This window comes from Symphalangus syndactylus, chromosome 18 (assembly GCF_028878055.3).
Source record: "Symphalangus syndactylus isolate Jambi chromosome 18, NHGRI_mSymSyn1-v2.1_pri, whole genome shotgun sequence".
In the NCBI taxonomy this organism is placed as follows: domain Eukaryota; kingdom Metazoa; phylum Chordata; class Mammalia; order Primates; family Hylobatidae; genus Symphalangus; species Symphalangus syndactylus.
The window spans coordinates 79,861,136-79,875,612 of NC_072440.2; the positions used below are offsets into that span (position 1 = coordinate 79,861,136).

General features: G+C 48.5%; 1 protein-coding gene across 1 annotated transcript in view; it reads right to left on the reverse strand.

Moving 5' to 3' along the window:
- Positions 1-14,083, reverse strand: part of YIPF4 (Yip1 domain family member 4) — a 30,594-nt gene extending 16,511 nt beyond the window's left edge. The window contains exon 1 of the mRNA XM_055253570.2: positions 13,715-14,083. Within this exon, the coding sequence (XP_055109545.2) occupies positions 13,715-13,793 (79 nt within the window). The 5' untranslated portion in view covers positions 13,794-14,083. The remainder of the gene's footprint in view (positions 1-13,714) is intronic.
- Between the last annotated feature and the right edge of the window lie 394 nt (positions 14,084-14,477).

Genomic DNA, 14,477 nt, shown 5'->3' on the forward strand with positions numbered 1-14,477 from the left:
CTCTTATAAGTGCTTGCTACTTCTTTGTCTAAGTTGAAATGAGAGAGGTGGAATTTAAAAGTCTATTTCTAATAGATAAAAAGAGTGTTATTTCTTCTTTTTTTTTGCATCAGAGCCTCACTCTGTTGCCAGGCTGGAGTGCAGTGGCGTCATCTCAGCTCACTGCAACCTCCGTCTCCTGGGTTCAAGCCATTCTCTTGCCCCAGCCTCCTGAGTTGGGATTATAGGTGCACACCACCATGCCCGGCTAATTTTATTTATTTATTTATTTATTGCTTTGTCTCCCAGGCTGGAGTGCAGTGGTGCAATCTCGGCTCACTGCAACCTCCACCTCCTGGGTTCAAGTAATTCTCCTGCCTCAGCCTCCTGGGCAGCTGAGATTACTGGCGTGCGCCAGCATGCCTGGCTAATTTTTGTATTTTTAGTAGAGACGGGGTTTTGCCATGTTGGCCAGGCTGGTCTCGAACTCCTGACCTCAGATAATCCGCCCACCCTGGCCTTCCCCAAGTGCTGGGATTACAGGTGTGAGCCACCGCGCCAGGCCAAGAGTGTTTTTTCTTGATTTAACAAGAAGAAGATTTAGATCCAGAAACCATTAGTACAGCAGTGACATTAGAGGTTTTGCAATTATGAGGCTGGAAAGGACCTTAACAACTGTTTCCTGGTTTCTAGAAAGGACTGCACTTAAAGTCCTTAATCTAAACCAGAAAAGGATATATAAATTATAGTGCTAAGGAATGTTGCGCTCAACAACTGTACACGTTTAGCAGTTTGTCATGGCGTGGATGCAAGAACCTCAAAAAGGCATCTTCAGCTTACAAATTCTGTAGTACTTTCTGATCCATGTAAAGTAGAGAAAATATCAAGGACATATGTAGGAATGCCAACAATAGTAGTTTGACACCTCCCCTAGGACCCCCAAGGCATAATTGTGAGTGAGAAAGAACAGGAAAGTCCAAAAAATTGGTGGTAGTTTAACATGTTATCAAGTTAACAAGTGGAGAATGATGTCAGAGAGCAAGAAAAACAATTAAAAATCACTCCAGGAGCATGGCTGATTTAATTTAAACCAGAGTAAGAACGAGCTAGCTTGGTTGTCAGCTCTTGGATAGACGTCCTGATAGTAAAACATGAATTTTAGGTTAATTCCGCCTTACTATACTATATATAAAATATTCTTGTCATTTTCTAAGTAAAAACAATGTAAAGGATAATAAATATAAAAGTGGATTTAAAAAGAAACAATCTTTTAAAAAATCTATTGTAAAAGGAAATTTTAAAAATGTTTCTACAGCTGTTTTGGCTTAGAGTGAAGAATATCAGTAAATTTCTTTTTTTTTTTTTTTTTTTTTTTCTTGACAGAGTCTCGCTCTGTCACCCAGGCTGGAGTGCAGTGGCGTGATCTCGGCTCACTGCAAGCTCCGCCTCCCGGGTTCACGCCATTCTCCTGCCTCAGCCTCCCAAGTAGCTGGGACTACAGGCGCCCGCCACCACGCCCGGCTAATTTTTTGTATTTTTAGTAGAGACGGGGTTTCACCGTGTTAGCCAGGATGGTCTCGATCTCCTGACCTCGTGATCCGCCCGCCTCGGCCTCCCAAAGTGCTGGGATTACAGGCTTGAACCACCGTGCCCGGCCAGTAAATTTCAAGTCTTATTGAAAGCCACCTTTGGAAAACCCACACAACAAAATTTAACAGGAATTTTTCTTTCCTTTCAACTCAAATGTATGACTGGGTATGGGATCCTTTCTCGGTATTTTCTGCTTAGCCTGAGAATCTGAAAAATTCTCACAGTGCAGTGTGATAGTACACTAAAGATGAAATTTACTACTGATCTGCCCCTAGACAAGTTCCCGATTTCTGTGAAAGAAGAGGATCCTGCAATAAACAATGACCATTTTGTGGCACTTGACACATTCTTATATATGTAAAGAAGCTTTTCCTTATTTAATAAGCAACAAGAGCAAGGACAAAAATCATCTCGTTTCATCTCATCTCAGACTTGAAAATGAAGTCTATGTGTGCTTCAGTATGACCCAGAGTTGTGTATTTGTGCAGCAAAAACAAAAACAAGCATATGTTTTTGCACTAAAAGATATTAATAAATTTCATTATTTCATTTGAGTTATAAGGATACCATTTTATTATTTTAGAGACAGACTCTCTCTCTCGTCCAGGCTGGAGTGCAGTGGCATGATCATAACTCACTGCAATCTCCACCTCCCAGGTTCAAGCAATTCAACTACCTCAGCCTCTTGAGTAGCTGGGATTACAGGCGTGCACCACTATGCCCAGCTAAGTTTTGTATTTTTAGTAGAGATGGGGTTTCAATATGTTGGCCAGTCTGGTCCTGAACTCCTGGCCTCATGTAATCCACCTGCCTTGGCCTCCCGAAGTGCTGGGATTAAAGACACGAGCCACTGTGCCTGGCCTAAGGATATCATTTTAATGTATACACAGGCCTATGAAAGAAATCAAGAAACTAATGCATGTGCATATTTTTGTAACTGCTAGACCTATACTGAAGCTTGATCACGTTACTCTGTAAGAAAATGTTTTTTTTGGCAGGGCATGGTGGCTCAGGCCTATAATCCCAGTCGAGGCAGGCGGATCACAAGGTCAAGAGATCGAGACCATCCTGGCCAATGTGGTGAAACCCTGTCTCTACTAAAAATGCAAAAATTAGCTGGGTGTGGTGGCGTGCGCCTGTAGTCCCAGCTACTCGGGAGGCTGAGGCAGGAGAATCACTTGAACCCGGGAGGTTGCACTGAGCCGAGATCGCGCCACTGCACTCCAGCCTGCCAACAGAGTGCGACTCCATCTCAAAAAAAAATGTTTTTTTCAAAGTCTTGTATAAATTTTTGTCTTAGGTTACATTTTTAATCATGTTGTTCTGGTTTATGGTTTTAGTAGTTTTTCTATTATAGGTAAATTTTCATATTGTAAATAAATTCTGTAATTTATCTGATTAACAAAAAGATGAAATTTCTTTTGTCTTATGTCTTTAAATTTTTATTTTGAAAAATTATAGATTCCCTTCCCTTCCCCTTCCTTCCTTCCTTCCTCCCTCCCTCCCTCCCTCCCTCCCTCTCTTTCTTTCTCTTTCCCTCTCTGGCCCAGGCTACAATCTACTCCGCTTGCTGCTGCCCGCGCCGCGGACTGCCTGGGACCGCCAGCGCGCGCGACCACTCCCTGCCTTTTCTCCTTTCGCTGCAGGCACGCGTTCGCCATCTTGGCCACGCTGGTCGCCAGCTCCTGACGCCGAGTGCTCTGCCCGCCTCAGCCTCCCGAGGTACTGGGACTACAGACGGAGTCTCGCTCACCCAGTGCTCGGTGTTGCCCGGGCTGGAGTGCGGTGGCGTGGTCTGGCCTCGCGGCAGCCTCTGCCCCCCAGCCGCCTGCCTTGGCCTACCAGGGTGCTGGGATTGCAGCCCCTGCCCGGCCGCCGCCCCATCTGGGAGGTGGGGAGCGCCTCTGCCCGGCCGCCCCGTCTGGGAAGTGAGGAGCGCCTCTGCCCGGCCACGCCCCGTCTGGGAAGTGAGGAGCGCCTCTGCCCGGCCACCCACCGTCTGGGAAGTGAGGAGCGCCTCTGCCCGGCCACACACCGTCTGGGAAGTGAGGAGCGCCTCTGCCCGGCCACACACCGTCTGGGAAGTGAGGAGCACCTCTGCCCGGCCACCCACCGTCTGGGAAGTGAGGAGCGCCTCTGCCTGGCCACCCACCGTCTGGGAAGTGAGGAGCGCCTCTGCCCGGCGACCCATCGTCTGGGAAGTGAGGAGCGCCTCTGCCCGGCCACCCATCGTCTGGGAAGTGAGGAGCGCCTCTGCCCGGCCACCCCGTCTGGGAAGTGAGGAGCGCCTCTGCCCGGCCGCCCCGTCTGGGAAGTGAGGAGCGCCCCTGCCCGGCCGCCCCGTCCGGGAAGAAATGAGGAGCGCCTCTGCCCGGGCGCCCCGTCCGGGAAGAAGTGAGGAGTGCCTCTGCCCGGCCGCCCCATCCGGGAAGAAGTGAGGAGCGCCTCTGCCCGGCCGCCCCATCTGGGAGGTGAGGAGCGCCTCTGCCCGGCCACCCATCGTCTGGGAAGTGAGGAGCGCCTCTGCCCGGCCACCCACCGTCTGGGAAGTGAGGAGCGCCTCTGCCCGGCCACCCACCGTCTGGGAAGTGAGGAGCGCCTCTGCCCGGCCGCCCCGTCTGGGAAGTGAGGAGTGCCTCTGCCCGGCTGCCCCGTCTGGGAAGTGAGGAGTGCCTCTGCCCGGCCACCCATCGTCTGGGAAGTGAGCAGCGCCTCTGCCCGGCCACCCCGTCCGGGAAGAAGTGAGCAGCGCCTCTGCCCGGCCGCCCCGTCCGGGAAGAAGTGAGGAGCGCCTCTGCCCGGCCGCCCCGTCCGGGAAGAAGTGAGGAGCGCCTCTGCCCGGCCGCCCCGTCCGGGAAGAAGTGAGGAGCGCCTCTGCCCGGCCGCCCCGTCCGGGAAGAAGTGAGGAGCGCCTCTGCCCGGCCGCCCCGTCCGGGAAGAAGTGAGGAGCGCCTCTGCCCGGCCGCCCCGTCCGGGAAGAAGTGAGGAGCGCCTCTGCCCGGCCGCCCCGTCTGGGAAGTGAGGAGTGCCTCTGCCCGGCCGCCCCGTCTGGGAAGTGAGGAGTGCCTCTGCCCGGCCACCCATCGTCTGGGAAGTGAGCAGCGCCTCTGCCCGGCCACCCCGTCCGGGAAGAAGTGAGCAGCGCCTCCGCCCGGCTGCCCCGTCTGGGAAGAAGTGAGGAGCGCCTCCGCCCGGGCGCCCCGTCCGGGAAGAAGTGAGGAGCGCCTCCGCCCGGCCGCCCCGTCCGGGAAGAAGTGAGGAGCGCCTCCGCCCGGCCGCCCCGTCCGGGAAGAAGTGAGGAGCGCCTCCGCCCGGCCGCCCCGTCCGGGAAGAAGTGAGGAGCGCCTCCGCCCGGCCGCCCCGTCCGGGAAGAAGTGAGGAGCGCCTCCGCCCGGCCGCCCCGTCCGGGAAGAAGTGAGGAGCGCCTCCGCCCGGCCGCCCCGTCCGGGAAGAAGTGAGGAGCGACTCCGCCCGGCCGCCCCGTCCGGGAAGAAGTGAGGAGCGCCTCCGCCCGGCCGCCCCGTCGGGAAGAAGTGAGGAGCGCCTATGCCCGGCCGCCCCGTCCGGGAAGAAGTGAGAAGCGCCTCTGCCCGGCCGCCCCGTCTGGGAGGTGAGGAGCGCCTGTGCCCGGCCACCCATCGTCTGGGAGGTGAGGAGCGCCTCTGCCAGGCCACCCATCGTCTGGGAGGTGAGGAGCGCCTCTGCCCGGCCACCCATTGTCTGGAAAGTGAGGAGCGCCTCTGCCCGGCTGCCCCATCTGGGAAGTGAGGAGCGCCTCTGCCCGGCCACCCATCGTCTGGGAAGTGAGGAGCGCCTCTGCCCGGCCGCCCCGTCTGGGAAGTGAGGAGCGCCTCTGCCCGGCTGCCCCGTCCGGGAAGAAGTGAGGAGCGCCTCTGCCTGGCCACCCATCGTCTGGGAAGTGAGGAGCGCCTCTGCCCGGCCACCTATCGTCTGGGAAGAAGTGAGGAGCGTCTGCCTGGCCGCCCCGTCTGGGAAGTGAGGAGCCCCTCTGCCCGGCCACCCCGTGTCTGGGTAGAAGTGAGGAGCTCCTCTGCCTGGCCGCTCCGTCTGGGAGGTCTACCACGGAGGCCAGAAGCAATGTGGGGGCTGGACGTGGTGGCTCACGCCTGTGGTCCCGGCACTCTGGGGGGCGAGGCGGGTTGATCACTTCGGGCTAGGAGTTCAAGACCAGTCTGGCCAACTTGGCGAAACATGAAGAATACAACAGACAAACCAACCAACCAACTCAGTGACAACAAAACAGGTCTACCCTGGAGTCATACTCTAATTTTTTCTATTTTCCTCCCTTTCTGATCCTTTATCCCACTTTCTTTTTCTTCCTCTTCCTTCTCCCTCTTCTTTGTCAAATAGAGGATTGAGTTATTATCACTGATCCATATAAAGTCCCTCTCTCATTTATTTTAACTCCCACCCCCCATTTCTATTCCCTGACTTCCCATGTGCAACCTTCCTAATATGTTTGATACGCATCTTTTTGTTTGTATGTATTTTTAGAAAATGTTTATTGTTTTTGTATGCAAAAAAAATTAATAAAAAAATAAAAAATAATAAAAAAAATTAAAAAAATAAAAAAAGAAAAATTATAGATTCACAGAAAGTTACAAAAATACAAAAGAGAGGTCATATGTACCCTCTACCCAGTTTCTCCCAATAGTACAAACTCACATAACTATCAAATTCAGGACACTGACACTGGTACAATCCATATACCTTATTCAGATTTCACCAGTTTGACATGCACTCATTTGTGTGTGTGTATATGTGTTTATAGTTCTATGCAATTTAATCACATTTGTAGATTTGTGTAATGCCTTACGAGTTTTAAAACTCATGAAAATAAGTAGATTAATTAATGAAAAAAGTAAACCTTGTTTAACTCCCCTAAGGTTGGCTAAAATGTCATTTTCAGTTTTCAAAAAGGAAATAAAAGTTATTCTTGCACCCATTACATACTATATATCATACTTCACCAGCATATTGTATAGAAAATATTTGTGATAAGACTAGACCTATATGGATATTATTTTTCATAAGTAGGAATCAAAGAGGTCAAGACCAACCTGTCCAAGACGGTGAAACCCCATCTCTACCAAAAATACAAAAATTAGCCGGGTGCAGTGGCGGGCACCTGTAATCCCAGCTACTCGGGAGGCTGAGGCAGAACTGCTTGAGCCTGGGAGATGGAGGTTGCAATGAGCCAAGATCGTGCCACTGCACTCTAGCCTGGGTGACAGAGCAAGACTCCATCTCCAAAAAAAAAAAAAAAAAGGAAAAACTAAAGATTCCTCTGTCTACATTACTAACTTGTATTAGAGGTGACATCCTTTCTGGGAAGGGGGAATTTCAAACAAAGAACAGGCTAAATGGTCACAATAACAGAGTGACACAAACGTATCACTTACTCAAAAGAACACTGACAGTAATTATCTACAATTTACTGATCACTGTATTGTGAGCTGCAGGTATTATCATTTTTATATAGGGATAAAAGATTGAAGAAGGCCAAGGTTGAAATGCAATATATTGAGTCCAGTTCTCTTCACTAGATTTATATAACCTATAATCAACATTTCCTTGCATCTATCTCAAAGGCATCTAAAATTCAATATTCCAAAACGGAGGTATCTCAGGTCTTCCTCCATTTTTTTCATTAAATGATACTACTAATCTATCCAGCATTGTAAGCTAGAAGCTTATCCTTGATGGTTTGCTTTATTTGCATGCTCCCTCTCCATCCAAACCACCACTAAATTGTCAGTTTTACCTCTAAATATTTTTAAACCAGGTCTGTCCACTTACCATTTCTACCACCAGTAGCAAGCTCATGCAAACCATCAACTCCGGCCTGCATGATTATAATGGTGTACGAACTGCCCTCCCCCCAAGTCATTTTTGTCTCCTTCCAATCCATACTCTTCACTGTACCCAGGAGACTAAGATGCAAATATTTCACTCTTCTGTTTAGAATTCTGCATCTCCCTCCCCCAGTTGCTTTTCTGGCTCAAGTCCAATAATCTCTACATGCCCTATCTTCTTATCCAGGCCCACTTACCTGCTCTCCTCCCAATCTGGACTCTATACCCTAGCCACACTAAGCCTCTCATTTCTTTGAATGAACCTGGATTCTGTTTGTCTCAGGGACCTTGTGCCAGGCTGTTTCCTCTAACTTCAGATAATTAAATGTCATCCATTCTTCAGTTCTCAGATATACTTGCTGTATTAGTCCATTCTTGTATTGCTCTAAAGAACTACCTGAGACTGAGTAGTTTATAAAGAAAAGAGGTTTGACTCACAGTTCCACAAGCTCTGCAGGAAGCATGGCTGGGTATGCCTTAGGAAACTTACAATCACAGCAGATTGCAAAGGGGAAGCAGGCAGTTTTACATGGCCAGAGGAGGGAGAGACAGACAGTGGAAGTGCTACACCCTTTTAAAAAACCAGACCTTGGGAGAACTCACTATGACAAGTGCAGCAAGGGGGAAGTCCACCCCCATGATCCAGTCACCTCCCACCAGGCCTCTCCTCCAACACTGAAGATTACAATTCAACATGAGATTTGGGCAGGGACACAAATCCAAACCATTACACTTGCTTAAGCAAATTTTCCTTGATCCTGAAGACTAGACTATGCAGGTTCCTTTCATAGTTCCCTCCACCCTCCCTTCATGATATTTATCACTGTATATAATTATATATTTGTGTAATTACTTGATTAATGTCTATAAAATCTATGAAAGGAGAGACTATTTGGGATTTTTGGTGGCATTTGTCTTGGTACGTATATCCCCAGTACTTATAATAGTGCCTGACCCATAGTAGGCAATCAATAAATGTGCATACTTATTGAATGAATTAATTGATGGAAGGGCAAACAATATCAAAAAGCTTAAATTAAGAAGTGATATTAGGCCTGGCGTAGTGACTCACACCTGTAATCAAATTCAGCACTTTGGGAGGCAGAGGCGGGCAGATCAATTGAGGTCAGGAGTTTGAGACCCGCCTGACCAACGTGGTAAAACCCTGTCTCTACTAAAAAAATACAAAAATTAGCCGAGCATAGTGGCAGGCACCTGTAATCCCAGCTACTTGGGAGGCTAAGGCAGGAGAATTGCTTGAACCTGGGAGGCAGAGGTTGCAATGAGCCAAGATTTCACCATGCACTCCAGCCTGGGCAACACAGCGAGACTCTTGTCTCAAAAAAAAAAAAAAAAAAAAAAAGACATGAGATAAATGAAAGCAAAAATAATTTATTCAACAAATAGTTCTTTTGTGATATTTATACCATGGGTTCCATGATAGGTACTGGGGTATAGAAAATATTAGGAAGTTTCCGTTTCTGAGGGACAGTTAAAGCAAGTTTTACCAAGGAAAGAGCATTTGAGTTCAGTCTTAGGTTTTAACTTGAGGCGAGGAGGAGAAAGACATTCTAAGCATGAAGATCAGAATCTGCATACACAGGGAGACAAAACACCAAAGCACATTTTAGAATAAAGGGTATGTGTGGACAAATTGTAAGGATAGATATCATTAAGAATGAGGGATTTGGACAGAATCTAGAAGGAAGGGTATACACTGAAAACATCTATAAGTTGACAATACTCATAGTTAGAAAAACAGTATAAAAAGGGGAGAAGCAAGAATTTATATGACGTGTAGAAACCAGGGAAAAGACTTGGAGTTGTACAGTAAAATGTTCATATTGGAAAACAATAAAAAAAAAAGTGTGGGGTCAGTTAACACTGAAACCCAAGCAGCAACATCATTAGTCACATAAGTTGAACACTTAACTCTGCCAGATATAGTAGTAAATGCTTTACATTTACAAAATATTTGAGCACTTGGGTATTCTTCTTTTTTTTTTTTTTTTGAGATGGAGTCTCGCTCTGTCGCCCAGGCGGCCAGGCGGGAGTGCAGTGGTGCGACCTCGGCTCACTGCAAGCTCCACCTCCCGGGTTCACGCCATTCTCCTGCCTCAGCCTCCCGAGTAGCTGGGACTACAGGCGAACGACATCACGCCTGACTAATTTTTTGTATTTTTAGTAGAGAGGGGGTTTCACCATGTTAGCCAGGATGGTCTTGATCTCCTGATCTTGTGATCCGCCCACCTCAGCCTCCCAAAGTGCTGGGATTACAGGCGTGAGCCACCGCGCCGGGCCTGCACTTGGGTATTCTTATTCCCAATTTGTATATGAGGAAAATGAGGTTAAGAAAGGGTAAGTTGGCTGGGCGCGGTGGCTCACACCTGTAATCCCAGCACTTTGGGAAGCCGAGGTGGGCGGATCACGAGGTCAGGAGTTCGAGAACAGCTTGGCCAATGTGGTGAAACCCCATCTCTACTAACGATACAAAACATTAGCTGGGTGTGGTGGCGCGAGCCTGTAATCCCAGCTACTTGGGAGGCTGAGGCAGGAGAATCGCTTGAACCCGGGAGGCAGAGGTTGCAGTGAGCCAAGATCACGCCACTGCACTCCAGCCTGGGCGACAGGGCGAGACTCCATCTCAAAAAAAAAAAAAAAAAAAAGGTAAGTAGCTTGCCCAAGATCACATGGAGAGTAATTGATAAAGCCAGGATGCAAATCCAGGACTCTTCCATACTTCAGATACACAATTTAGAAAAATGTAAGAAAGAGACAGTATAAAGAAACTTGAGGAGATAGCAGACTAGCTCTTTGGTTTTGTTTTTTTGAGATGGGGTCTCACTACATTCCCCTGGGTGGCCTCAAACTCCTGGGCTCAAGCGATCATCTTGCTTCAGCCTCCTGAGTAGCTCGGATTATAGGCACATGCTATCGCACCTGGCTGTAGACTAGCTCTTAATTCCAGATCTATCATGTAGAAGTTGCTAAACCTCTCTAAGCCTGTTTCTTTTTTTCTTTTTCTTTCTTTTTTTTTTCGGTCAGGGTCTTGCTTTGTTGCCTAGGCTGGAGCACACTGGCCAATCCCAGCTCACTGCAGCCTAGACCTCCCGGTCTCAAGTGAGACTCAGAGTAGCTGACCCCATGGTAGCTGGGACCACAGGTGTGCACTACTATGGTTGGCTAATTTTTTTTTTTTTGAGACAGAGTCTCACCCTGTCACCCAGGCTGGAGTGCGATGGCACGATCTTGGCTCACTGCAACCTCTGCCTTCCGGGTTCAAGTGATTCTCCTGCCTCAGCCTCCTAGGTAGCTGGGATTGGGATTGCAGGTACGTGCCACCACGCCCGGATAATTTTTTGTATGTTTTGTAGAGATGGGGTTTTGCCATGTTGCCCAGGCTGGTATCAAACTCTCGCGCTTAAGCCATCCGCCCACCTCAGCCTACAGTGCTGGGATTACAGGTGTGAGCCACCACACCCAGCTCACCACAGTTTCTTTACAGAATACAGGAATAATAAAGCTCATTGGGAGTCTTATAAAGAACAAATGAGGCTGGGTGTGGTGGCTCACGCCTGTAATCCCAGTACTTTGGGAGGCCAAGGTAGGTTGATCACTTAAGCCCAGGAGTTCAAGACCAGCCTGTGAAACATGGCAAAACCCTGTCTCTACAAAAAATACAAAAATTAACCGGGCATGGTGGCGTACACCTGTAGTCCCAGCTACTCAGGAGGCTGAGGCAGGAGAATCACTCGATCCCAGGAGGTGGAGATTGCAGTGAGCTGAGATCAAGCCACTGCACTCCAGCCTCAGTGAGGGGAGTGAAACTCTGTCTCAAAAAAGGAAAAAAAAAAAAAAGATCAAATGAGTAGTATACTTAAAATACTCTAAATTTAAACTGTACAATATAATATTGTGTGAGGATATTCTGCATATACACATAGCTCCTTGGATATACAGAGCTATATGTCTCCAGAGGAAATACGGAGAACTTTGAATAAACTTTATGGATTTTTACTTATTTCAGGTTTCTTAGTATATGGAATCAATGGGTTATCTACTTAAATTATTCTGTCAGATTTCTTAGGCATGTTTAAGAAAAGTAATTCCTGAAGGAAGGGAGAATGAAAAAAATAAACAAATACAGGGAAACACGAGTTTGAACATCATGTTCTGATACTTAAACAATTTTTTTAAACCTGGGAAATTAAAGTTGATATTCCTCCCTAAGCACCATGCTACCAAATGTAGATGAAACAAACTGAAGTATTTTGGGATGCTGTATCTCAGTTTAAAAGAAATTTACGGCTCGGCTGATAGCTCACATCTGTAATCCCAGCAATTTGGGAGGCCAAGAATCTGACACAAGCCTAGGCAACCTAATGAGATCTACAAAAAGTTTAAAAATTAGGCCGGACGCGGTGGCTCACGCTTGTAATCCCAGCACTTTGGGAGGCCGAGGTGGGAGGATCACGAGGTCAGGAGATCAAGACTATCCTGGCTAACACGGTGAAACCCTGTCTCTACTAAAAAAATACAAAAAAATTAGCTGGGCGTGGTGGCGGGCGCCTGTAGTTCCAGCTACTCGGGAGACTGAGGCAAGAGAATGGCATGAACCTGGGAAGCGGAGCTTGCAGTGAGCCGAGACTGCACCACTGCACTCCAGCCTGGGTGACAGAGTGAGACTCCGCCTCAAAAAAAAAAAAAAAAAAAAAAAATTAGCTGGGCATGGTGGCGCAGACCTTAGGGTTTCGTGGGTCCACCTGAAGAGAATAAGCCACCCAGAAAAACCAACCACCAGATGGTCTCCAGCTACTCAGGAGACCGAAGCGAGAGGATCATTCGGGCCCAGGAGTTTGAGGTTATAGTAAGCTATGATCAAACCACTGCACTCCAGCCTGGCAACAGAGTGAGACCACACCTCAAAAAAAAAAAAAAAAAAAGAGAAAAAATAAATAAATGTCTCAGCTATGTTCCCTTTGATAGACAAAAATTGTATTGTACATTTTAAATTATGACCAGTACTATTTTTAAAAAACAATGCCAAACAACACAACAGGAAAAACAAAAGGGAAAACAAGCTATACTGATACACCATAAAATTTCTTAGGAAAATCTAGGTTCTTTTTCAGACTGAAATTTCTGTAAACATAATTTATGTTTTCATAGCAGGCAGTAAGTCTGGTCACTGGAAAATAACTGGTGCACGAAGTGTAATAAAAATTTGAAAATGGCCGGGGCGCAGTGGCTTACGCCTGTAATCCCAGCACTTTGGGAGGCCGAGGCGGGCGGATCAAAAGGTCAGGAGATCGACACCATCATGGCTAACACGGTGAAACCTCGTCTCTACTAAAAATACAAAAAATTAGCCGGGCGCGGTGGCGGGCGCCTGTAGTCCCAGCTACTTGGGAGGCTGAGGCAGGAGAATGGCGTGAACCCGGGAGGCGGAGCTTGCAGTGAGCTGAGATCGCGCCACTGCACTCCAGCCTGGGCGACAGAGACTCCGTCTCAAGAAAAAAAAAAATGTGAAAATGACTAGTAGAATAATATCCAGGTTATCAGTTGGATAGGGAACTGAGAAAAGGAGGAAAGCATTCTCCTGTGCTGTAGGAAAGTATCTCAAGCACAATCGCTTCCTCAGAATAGTACATGGAAATCTGCAGAGGCTACTGGAGGCACATTGTTGGATTACACTAAATTTCCAATATACCTGGGTCAATTTCTCTGAATACTGAGGTGAAACATTACAAAATGGGAGGAAAACGGGGACTCGGGCAAGACATCAAATTCAATAAAAACCATTTAGTTTGTATTTGCAGTGCCGAATCTGATCCCAGACCCCCCAAAAAAGTTACCTGTTGATACATAACAGAAGAAAACAGCCCTCCTTCCTTTTTCTCATTCTTTGAGATCTCCCTTGGCCAATCTGTCCTTTTTCTGAGTAAGGGCGAGTAATTCCAGAAATAAAACCTTAGGGTTTCGTGGGTCCACTTGAAAAGAATAAACCACCCAGAAAAACCAGCCACCAGACGGTATGGGGAAAGCTAGGGGCTGACCGAGTAACTTGATGCTTTAAAAAGCAGCTCCCTACACCCCTCCCTCAGTCCTTCGGGGCATCTCGGAAGGCCCGGCAGGCGCGGTGGGCTGCAGTCACCAGTCAGCTTCCTGCCTGTCCCCACCCGGCCACGACCACCTCGGCACCAGAAAGACCCTACGGCGTCAGGCCCTGGCTTCCTCCGGGTATAGCCCTTCCAGGGGCTCAGCCTCACCTTCCGCGTCTGCTGAAGAGACAAAGGTGAAGTCCCCGTTAGTGGGGGCATAGGCCGGGGGCGGGCCCGGAGGCTGCATCTCGCGGCGCCTCCCAGCCGGCCGCGGTAGAAGAGGCTGCGGCTGGGCCCAGACCCCGAGGCGGCCGCGGCGCCGACCTGCACGCTCGCCCGACGGTGCGGCCTACGAGTCTCGACGTGCAAGCTGGGAGCGAGGCCGGAGACGGGCACAGCGGGCCGCTGAGCTGCTGCGAGACCGCCCCACCTAAGTCCTCTTGGTGGCTACCACCCAAGCACCACGACGCCGGCGCCCTGACAGGACCATAACAGTGACAGCGGCGCTGGGATTGGCTCTTTGTAATGTGCTCTCCCATTGGCTCCCGGAGGAAGATTCTGATTGGGTCTTCCTGTCGTTGATTCCGGAAGTTTACCCAGGACAGGAAGTTCACTTGTAATTCGTGGAAATCTCAGGCCTGTTACCTCTTTGGGTGTTTTTGTTCCTTTAAGTGCCATCTTTCCTGGCGTTTTGTTTACCCATTACCTCCGTTTTTGTTAAGTGAGTGGGTTAAAGAATTTTAGAACTAGGTAGGTTTTATGGGTCAGCCGCCATACAGGATCTCAAGATTCCATTGCCATTAGCCATTAATTAATAGTGTAGGATCTTGACTAAGTTATATATAATGTTTGGGTGGCAGTTTCCTCACCTGTAAGATGAAGAGGGATGGATCGGAGAATGAAAATAAAAGGCAGAGAAGCCGTAAATCGC